The sequence below is a fragment of the Dipodomys ordii genome, unplaced genomic scaffold (assembly GCF_000151885.1).
Source record: "Dipodomys ordii isolate 6190 unplaced genomic scaffold, Dord_2.0 Scaffold5, whole genome shotgun sequence".
Taxonomy (NCBI): Eukaryota; Metazoa; Chordata; class Mammalia; order Rodentia; family Heteromyidae; genus Dipodomys; species Dipodomys ordii.
In genome coordinates, this window is record NW_012267221.1 from 22,953,589 (window position 1) to 22,964,346 (window position 10,758).

The window sequence follows — 10,758 nt, forward strand, 5'->3', positions numbered from 1 at the left end:
TAAGTGCATTTCCCTGGGTAAACTGCTGCTGAGCTCCCAAATGGGCAAGAACGAATTACGGTCCCCTTAGGGACCTCTGAGCTAGTATCTTCATTTAGCAGTACAAATGCACGGAGTGCATGCTATTGATTGCTGTGTTCCACTATTGTACCTTCCTAACTTCCGAGAATGAAGGGAAGGAAAATGAAATTGCAACCCGAGTGCATCAGTTCCAATTATGTTTATTAGTTTGCATTCACGGTTCATTGATAGTATGATTATACTCAGAGCATGGCATAGCAATCCTGATACAGGGACAGAATGAAGAGCAATGAAATGTGTGGCTGGGCTGATGACATGAAAATAAGTAATGAATTCAGAAGCTGCCTTTTTACTGTGCTGCTGTCTGGGAGAGTCAATTTGTATACCCAAAGGATGACCATATTTAAAATCAGGAATCTGCTCTGCAATTGCTGGCCCTGCTAACTGCAGCAGCTCTCCTTGAATGGATGAGTAGCTATTCAGGACTGGGGTACAATGGGAGTTGAACTGCTTGTGCCATTTGTTTAAGACCATTTCTCCACACAGACAAAACAGTCAAATCATCCATTTCATTTGCCAACACCTGGGAACCTAATATCAGTTTTTTTTTTAACCAGTGCTTTTCCTACTTCACTGAATGTGCATACCAATCACTTGGGACTCTTATTAAAATACAGGTTCTGGTTTAGAAAGTCTGAGATGGATCCCAAGCAGCTGCTTTTGCAACAAGCCAATGATGCCGCTGTTCCTGTGCCAAGGGTCACTTTGAGCAGCAAGGGGATCCCGCTTCTTTTTATCCTGAGACTATTGATGCTTTATCCTGAAAAGGCCTGAACCCAGTCCATGGTGGGGTTTTTGTTTGCTTGTGTTCATTTTGTGCTAGTACTGAGCCAGTACTGAAGTTTGAACTCAGAGCCTGGGTGCTGTCCCTTAGCATTTTTTGCTCATATTCTACCATTTTTGCTGATATTCTACCACTTGAACCATACCTTTACTTTGGACTTTTGATGGTTCATTGGAGCTAAGAGTCTCAGAGTTTACTGCTCAGGCTAGCTTCAAACCTTGATCCTCAGATCTCAGCCTCCTGAATAGCTAGGATTACAGGTGTGAGCCAGCATACATTGTTTGTCCTGCATAGATCTACATATTGTGATTCACAGAAACAAGAGGAGGACTAGGATGTAGTTCAATGGTAGAGTGTTGCCTTGCTTGAATAAAGCCATGTGTTTGATCCCCAGCATTGAAAAATAAGAAAAAGGAAAAAATATTTAAATAATAAAAACTTAGAAATTAGAACTGAGAGAAAATTACCACAACACACATATAGGTGTCTATGATCTAGATGCTTGGTCTGACCAGCTTTAGTCAAACAATCCATTGACTGATTTTTTTCCTTCAAGATTTTTATTTTTAATTTCTCAAAGTGCAGACAGAAATATTTATTATTAAATGGCATATATTGAAAGAGAAACATAAATTTTGGCTCTGACTGAGGAGCTTTTCTTATAAGGCTATATTTTCAAAGCCCAGTCTGCATCATGACTTGGCACTTGGTTATTTTCCTGTTTGGAACACAGGCCCTGAAACCTAGGGCATGTCATCAAGGCAATTTTCATGGGTCGAAGTGCTCATCACAAAAGCTGGCAGCTCTCAGGGTGGTAGAGAGACAGGGTGGGTGGGCAGGGCTGTGGCTCGTGTGGCTGAAGCCAGGAGGATGTGGCTTCCAGCTGTTCTGCCCTGTTGAGGCAAGTATGAAGGGTGCAGTCTCTGCTTGACAGTCACTTGGCTTTCCAGGCCTGTGCCATCCATTTGCTTCTGGTAGAGGGAGCTGAGGGCCAGAGCTCTGGGCCCCGGCTGACACTTGCCTGCATGTTTCCCCTAGTGGACCAGGAGCACCATTTCCAAGACAAATATTTGTTTTATCGATTTCTGGATGACGAGCATGAGGATGCCCCTTTGCCCACTGAGGAGGAGAAGAAGGAGTGTGAGGAGGAGCTGCAGGACACCATGCTGCTACTGTCACAGATGGGGCCCGACGCCCACATGAGGATGATCCTGCGCAAACCGTGAGTGAGGGCTCGGGGCTCACCCTGCCAACAGCTAGCGTGTGGCATGGCTGGTGGTGAAATCCTGGCCCTTGCCTGGGGTGAGAGACTCTGAAGGGGTGACACAGCAGTGTTTGTCTAGTTTCTTTTTCTTTTGGAGCTGTAATGTCTCAAGCCAGTTATAGCAGCTGGCTTGGAGTATAAAAACTGAGCCCTCTTTTTTTTTTTTTTTGACAGTGCCAGTGTTTGAACTCAAGGCCCAACTCTTGTTTGGATGGTATTCTACCACTTAAGCTAGACCTCCAGCCTTTTTTGCTTGTTATTTTGGAGATGAAGTCTTGCAGACTTTTCCATCTGGGCTGGCTTTGAACCACAGTTCTCTGGATCTCGGCCTCCTGGGTAGCTAGGATTACAAGCGTGAGCTACTGCTTTTGAGCTCTCAGATTAAATGACCTTTGATCAATGACAAATAGAAACTGGTCTGTTTCTTCTCTAGACTGCAGTAGCTCTTTTCTTCTTAATGCCAGAGGTCAGAGGTCATGAGAACCATAGTCCCTGTATGTGGGATTGCATTTATTTATCCAAATCTAGCATATTCTTCACCCCATTGTATACTTTCTTTTTCATTGGAAGAACTAGAGTTTGAACTCCAGGCCTTGTACTGACTCAGCAAACACTGTATAGTCTGAGCCATACCTCCAAGCCTTTCTTCTTGCTTTATTTAATTTTTTAGAGTCTCATGCTCTTTGCCTAGACCACATTGGGCTTCAGACTGCAATCCTACCTACAACTTCTACCAGAACTGGGATTACAGGTGTAAATCATCATATCTGGCCTTGCCCCGCCCTATCTTATGAGAATACACTGTCCCCTTAACCCTTTCAAGGCCTTCATTTAGCTAGGGAAGCAGCTTGCTTGCAGTAGCCACCCACTAGCTGAAGTTAAGAATTAATCCAATGATTAATTCTTTGGATTAATCACTGGATTAATTCTTACAAAACATCCTGAGCCCCTGTTAGATGCCAGCAGTCTACTAAATGCTATGTGACATCCATGTATTGCAATGAGCTACAGTAACGGTCCTCAGAAACCCATTGCAATAAGGGATGGTTTGGCACTTGTTTTCATAAGCACATACAGGCTTACGTTTTTCTGCTGGAAATGAAATCGCCCTCCACCCTGAAATCAGTGCTAGCCAGCTGTGGATGTCAACTCTGAGTCACTGGCTTGGGCGGCCCTTGTATATTAGCAGCTCTGGACGAGAGCATGAAACTTTACATGTCTGCTGGGCACCTCCCAAGAGAGTTGTCCCTCGGACTGACTGTCCCACATCTCCCCTACACACAACTCACAATAGACTCTCCAGGCACAGCTTTATGTCCGGTCCCCAGGATTCTATCCCTTTCACTTGCCCATCCTCAGTGCAACAGAGGCTTTTCAGCACATTCCATTTTGTCACACCATGTCCCCTTTGTCAAAACTTTCTCTTGGGTCTTAATCTCCCTCACAGTGTGTTTCAAAGGCCTTCCCTCAGCCCATTTGGTACCATCATCCTTCGCTCTAGAACCATGGCTTTTAGCTCTTTAGGCCTCAAAACCCTTTCTTCAAACAAAAAATTTAACAGAAAAATCTAAGTTATCAAACAGAAAAGCCAGAGCCTCACTGACCGAAGCAGGAGTAGGGTCCATGAGACCTGCCCAGCCAATTTATGTTCTCTTAACCTGCAGGATTGCAGGGATGGGTGGCCCAGGGCACACAAGGAATCCCGAAGCTTGAGGTACTCAAGTGAATAATGCCATTGTAGACCACGTTTTTTTTCCCAGAGCCTGCTTCCCCTTTCTGGTACATTGACTGTCATTTGGGGTCCATCCCCTTGTTGTCACCTCCATTCAAGCCACCATCATACATTCATTCCAAATCAGGGATGAGGCAGCCCCCCAGGGGATACTTGGAAATGTGTGGACATGTTTCACCTGTCAGAATCCATGAGTGACACACCGCTGGCATTCATTGAGTAGAAATTAGGAGCAAGGATGCTATAGACATGGCAAAGCCCAGAAGTCCCTAAAGTAAAGAGCCATACCTGACATGACAGATAACACCTGGCCCATCACAGTGCTTCTTGTTCCCAGGGTGTCTTGGGCTCCTGCTCAAATACTTCTTGTTCCCATAATGCCCTGGGTACTCATGAAACTAATGAAATAAAACAGGTGGCACATGCATAAGCCATGGAGCATTCAGCTCAAAGCTCAAAGGATGGCTATATATAGGAGGAAATATGGGAGGAGACCTGAATCATAAAACCCAACATCCAAGAGGACTCTTTTGGATTTTTCTTTGAGACTCCTCTCTAGATAGCCTTGTTACTTTCCTTTCTTGCTTGTCTTTCATTTTTCAAATACACTTACTTTGTTCACTTCAAATTTAAAATAAAAAAGAGGCAGGCACCATGCCTATACTCGTAGGTTCATGCCTATAATCGTAGCTACTCAGGAAGCAGAGATCTGAGGATAGCTGTTCAAAGCCAGCCTGAGCAGGAAAGGCCATGAGACTCATTATCTCCAGTGAAGCAAGAGAAAAGCCACAGTGGAGGTGTGCCTCAAGTGGCAGAGTGCTTGCCTTGAGCACAAAAGCTCAGGGACAATGCCCAGGTCCTGAGTTCAAGCCCCAGACTGGCACCGAAAGAAAAAAAAGCCACCCTTAAAGTAATACCCTTGTTGAGAAGCATTGCTATAAATGTAAGCTTCCTGAAGGCCAAGGCAGATTTCATTTTACTTCATCCCCTGATCACCCAACATCTGCTGATCATCTGCTTTGTCCTCCATACTATGGTAGGAGCTAAGGTATTAAAGTGGGTAGAGGACCAGAAGGTTTCTCCTCCCTCCTGTTGCTCTGTGCAGCACAGGAGATGGAGTTGAGACTTGCAAGCAATCATTTAATCATAGTTGGATTACCACCTGCAAAGAAAACTATAGTGCATGTTAACACAGCTTGCTGTGGAGAGGAGTTAACATGCTGTGAAATGGTAAGGCCAGATTCCTGGCTCTGCATAGCAAGGAAGCCATCGATAAACATGTGCTGAGTGAGTCCATGGCCCCGGCTAATGGTCCCTCAGCCTTTAGTTGCTGGGGCAGGTGGGATGAAAAGTACCATTCAATTCACTAATGTTTTTGGACATCTACCAAGTTGATTAAAAACAACAACAACAACAAGTGGGCAACAGTAGCTCAAGAATGTAATCCTAGCTACTTAGGAGGCTAAGACCTGAAACCAACACTGGGTGGGAAAGTCTGGGAGACCCTTACCTCCATCCAGTTATACACCAGAAAAGCCACAAGTGGAGCTTTGGCTCAAGTGGGAAAGTGCCAGTCTTGAGCGAAAAAGCTGCGACAGTATTCAGGCCCAAGTTCAAGCACAAAAAATCAAAAGTAATTTTTGATCATCGAAGAGTTTGTAATCCAATGGAAGAGGCATTTCCAAGTTAGCTACAGATGGAGCAAGCAACTATTGAGTGCTTGCTGTGTACTATAAACATTCTTGCTTACCATCGCAGGCTTCAGATCTGGGTTTCACAAGTCAACCTTAAATATGAGAGCTTTGGGGGTATGATAGCTCAGTGGTGGAGTGATTACTGATGTGGGTCAGCCGTGTGTTCAACCCCAGCATTGAAAAAAAAACAGGATATGGGGGTAAGGGGCTCTTCTGTCTTTTCCTTTTTTCTTTCTTTTTTTGCTCTATACAGCATTGAATTATATGAAACATGACAGCCCAAAGATTCTTTTAAAGGAAAAAAAATTAAATTGCCATGCTTAATTCTTTCAGTCTATCACTGGCTGATAAAGTACAGGTTTCACTGGTATTTCAAGGTCCATAATTAGGGAATTTTCTCTCATCTTCCCAGTTTTTTAAATTTGGCAAACCCTAGACTTAGGCTACAAGTCTTTTGGCACTTTGGGACAGACATTCAGATTGTACACACACCCTTTTTGGATCTTCTAATGTCTGCTGTTATAGCCACTACTTTATATTGTTTAACTGGGAAAGAAAATAAGATTAGATATTCCAGAATTACTAATATCACTGTTGTCCTTAATGAGATCCAGTGAGCACTTTGCTCTTAGAAATCAAGGGCCTGCTCCTAGGTCATAGAAATGTTGACTGTCCTTACTATCCAGCCAGCCAAGTCACTCAGAAATAATGGAGGCAAAAGATGCACTGGCTTTGTGTCCACCAGGGCAAGGCCCCTCAGTTTGAACTCAGCACAGCTGCGTTCTATAATAGTCACCACTGCCAGACAGGTTGCAGAACTCTGATAATTACTGGGAAAGAAATAACACAATATTCTTTGATGAGAAGATTACTTTGAGAATTTGATTGTATAATGAAGATGTTGCTTTGAAAGGTACTTCCTATTGTTCTGAATCTGAGACTAGCTAGCCAAAAAAAAAATAGTGTCACTTGTTTTGACAGGCTACTTAGAAAAATTCTCTGTTTATTACATTAACTGCAGCATTTTAACTGTCAAACTATGAAAGAATGTTCTCCAGTTTAAAAAACAGAATAGAGCTTCAGGGGAATTTTTTGGCACAGTTTTGTTGCTATTGGTATTGAAAAAAAACATACATTCTGAATGTGAAATTAGCTTTTCATGTAGTGGCAGTCAGAGTGACTCACAATGCCCATCCTGGTTTTGCAGGTGCAGACCTGATGGCATTTGGGGCAAATGCCACAGGAACCAGTGACAGTTTGATGGTGCTGTTATTACAGCTCTGAGACAGGGCCATCAGACACAAAAATGAGCTCTGGGAACTTATTGTTTTGATTTTGCTTTGTTTATAAGGCTAAAACAAGAGGTTACACTACAGCAAATAGATACAATAGAGACCCTTACCAGCAGAAATAATGCAACACTAAGTAGTTATTCTGCATAGGACCATGAGCAAAAAAGTATAGAAGTGACCAGATAAATACGATAGTATGAACTTGAGGTTAGCTGGATGCTGAGAGAGTTCAAGGAGTCAGGATGCTCTTACCACACAAGCCTTCCTGAGTAAAGTATGAAAAATGATCTCAGTGGTCTGAGAGACTTGCCTGGGTGGGAGGGAGATGAAGCAGATGGTATGTCCCAAGTCTAATTCTACATCTGCAGTTCCAGCATGCCCTAGTTTAGAAGCCAGAGTATTCAGAAAGAAAGAAGCTCATTGAGCCTGAGAAGAGGGAAAGAAATAGCACAAGAAAATTACGCTATTATACCCTAAGAGAATTATTGGCAAGGTCTGGAGTCTTCCACATGGCTCTGAAACTGAGAAACTGGAGTCCACCCACTACATGTGCTCATAAATATTTTCCTAACATGTGCTTTGGGGCATAAGGCTGGAAGAAAACAAAATAAATCAAGTAACATGAACAGATACCATGGGGAGAATAAAGGGTTGTTTGTCCATCTATAGCCGTTGGTGGTCCTACCAGACAGTCCTGTAGTAGCAAGGGTAGGACATCTGCCCCCTACCCCACCCCCAGGTTTCACATGCTTGCTTTTCTGCTCTTTGGGGCACTTAAGAGATTTGCTTTTTCTTAGAATTAGCAGAACTTGTTTCAAGAAGATCTTTATTTGTCCCCATTGTTTTTGAGGATGTGAAGGTTGAAATCCTGATCATTATCTGCAGGTTGGAGGGTTGGTTTTCCCCAGGGAATTTCAGGATCTGCAGGCCTAAAATCATTGGTACTAAGGATGTTGATTTCTGGAGCCCAGAGCCTATTCACAGCTAAGCAGTCCACTCTCAGTGCAGGTCGGGGGAAAGAGAGAGCCTGAGAAAGAACCTAAGGTCAGAAAGAAAGAACCACATCAGGAGTCCTTTTCTTCCCTGAATGTTTTTCCTGCAGAGACTGCCGTGCCCTCGCTGAAAGCTTGTAGAAATTTCCTGAATAAGTGGTCCCATTAAGTAAATTGTTTCTTGCGTTTGGATTTGCGATTTCCCTGTAAATCAGTTTACCCTATTTATCTCATGCCTGCATACCTACAAATGCAACCAGTAGATTGCTACCATTATGAATCAGACTTAGGGAAGGATACATATGGCTTTCTACTTACCGGTTAGGGTTCATTATAAGATTACCTCAAGTTTTTGATGACTTTTATGGGCATCTATGTGTGCTGGCCCTGGTGCTTGAACTCAGAGCCTGGGCACTGTCCCTGAGCTGCTTTTGGTCAAGGCTAGCCCTCTCCGCTCAAGCCACAGCTCTAGTTCTCACATTTTTGGTAATTTATTGGAGATAAATCTCATGAACTTTTTTTCTCGTTTGTTGTTTTTCTTTTCTTTGTGTTTTGTTTGTTTGTGCATCTTTCTTTGGGAGTGTAAAGGGAGGCACAGGAATGGAAAGACAAGGGGTAAACAAATGCATCAGTGGTATTCACTGGACACTATGTTGATAACTATACAACTTGTGGGAGGGATGGGAGGTAAAAACTGGGAGAGAGGAGAGAAGGGGTGACATTTTCCAAACAGAAATGTACTCTTTGCCTGACTCATGTAACTATAACCATTGTGTTTTTTACTTAAAAAAGAGAAAAGAAAAGCCAGACATGGGTAGCACATGCCCATAATCCTGACTACTCAAGAGTCTGAGATCGGAGGATCATGGTCAGAAGCCAGCCTAGGCAGAAAAGTCCCCATGAGACTCTTATCTCCAATTAATCACTTAAAAACTGGTGGTGGAGCTATGGCTCAAAGCTCAGAGACAGTGCCCAGGCCTTGACTTTAAGCCCCACCTCCAACCAAAAAAAGAAATCTCATGAACTTTTCGGCAGGAGCTGGCTTTGAACCTTGATCCTCAGATCTCAATCTCCTGAAGATTAGAGGCATGTGCCACTGGCACCCACTTCTTATTTTAAAAGAAAATTTGACTTTAAAAGTTCAAATTTACTTCCCATTTGAAACTCCTAGAAGGAGTTACAGAAGAATAAATAATACTTCCAGTCACATTTCCCAAAGATATAATTACTATTAATATTTTGATGCCTAGTCTTATGGTAATTTTTCAGTTCTTAGCTTTTATACTTAATAGCATGCCATTCTCCATGGCTTGAAGCCAGCTTAGATAGAAACCTTTGAGCATGTATCTCCAGAAAATAACCAGAAATATGCTAGGCTGGAGACATGACTGAAGTATTAAAGTATCAGCTGAGTAAGCATTAGGTCCTGATATCAAACCCCATCCCACCTGCCACAAAGTAACATTCTCTCTTAAATATTCTTGTTAGACAAGAACCCTACCACTTGAGCCACACCCCCAGTCTATCTCTTAAATATTCTTTAATGCTTGGACTTTTTAAAAAGAAAGATGCATTTATTCCATGATCAGTGCAGATGCTTATTCACTATATCAAAAAGACATGCAGAATTTCTTGTCTTTTGAATACTCCTTAATGCACTCATTTTCCAATGGCTGGATGTTTAAGTTGACTCTCAAACCCTTTCTTAGAAGAAAGGGTTTTAGTGCTTTTTTCCCAGAACAAAGAACTCTTAAACTGGCAGGAGCACTGGGTGGGAGTGGTACCAGAAAGATGCGAGGAAAGTTGCCGAGGAGAGTGATGAACTGACTCACACTGAGGGCAGTCCAGACCAGGAGTATTAGCAGATGAGGCTACAGCCTTAGGTCATAGGCAGATTAAGGGAAATCTGCCATGCCCTGTGTGCCTTAGCTGGCATTTATAGTTATTTAGGGCACCTTTAAGTTTTAAAGAAAAGTGTGACATAATCATGTTTGTAATAGGTCAGTTTCACAGCTAACCATGGAGACTGGATTAGAGGGGCCAAGACTAAAGACCAACAGATACTTTATGATTTTAAAATCAATCACATTTTGAGAATTCAATGACAGCATTTGAGTTACAAGCATTTGATCCAAGAGCATGCTAAATAAGTTGAAAGTAATACTGAGTACAGAGCTTGGGATTCTATTCTTCATTTACCATTCACACATCCAACATCTCCAGGTCTAAATCCCTTAAGCTATAAAATAAATTTAGTAATGTTTGCTTACCCTCCCTCTACTTTCCACGAAGACTGTAAATGGAACTACAAATACACTTGTATTTAATCATTTAAGCGCCTGGGTACTAGGCACTGGACTAGATAATTCAATTCAAATCTTTCAGCAAAGCTACAAGATTGTTAATGAACATACTTTCCACTTTAAAGATTAGGAAACAGTGGCTTAGGCTAAGCCAATTGCTCTGTTGAGGGTGGTGGGTCCCTGATGTGACCCTGGTCTGTCTGACTACAGAATTTGTGTTTCCTCCTCCTCCTCCTCCTCCTCCTCCTCTTCTTTCTTTGCTTTTTCCTCTAGCTCTTCTTCTTTATTCTCTTCCACATCTTTCTTCTCCTTCTGCGCCAATACTGGAGCTTGAACTCAGGTTCTTAGCTTTCTTGCTCCAGGATGGCACTCTACCAAAGCACACTCCCACTTCCTGTGTTTTTTCTTTGCTGTGTTTCCCTCAACCATGGTCCTAACAGGAAGTCAGATAGCCTCATGGGTTTATGCGCTAAGAATAAATGAGGAAACATATCACAGAAATCTGATTGCAAAATAATTTTACAGACTAACCTCATTGTATAAAATTATAACTCTCAGGGCTGGGAAGGTGGTTTACTGGTACAGTGCTTGCCTTGCATGCCTGAGGCCCTGGGTT

General features: G+C 42.7%; 1 protein-coding gene across 3 annotated transcripts in view; it reads left to right on the forward strand.

The window, feature by feature from the left end:
• Rapgef4 (Rap guanine nucleotide exchange factor (GEF) 4) overlaps positions 1 to 10,758 on the forward strand; it is a 270,298-nt gene that overhangs the window by 165,068 nt on the left and 94,472 nt on the right. For all 3 annotated transcript variants that reach the window (XM_013030059.1, XM_013030041.1, XM_013030050.1), the window contains one exon: positions 1,904 to 2,087. In XM_013030059.1, the coding sequence (XP_012885513.1) occupies positions 1,904 to 2,087 (184 nt within the window). The remainder of the gene's footprint in view (positions 1 to 1,903; positions 2,088 to 10,758) is intronic.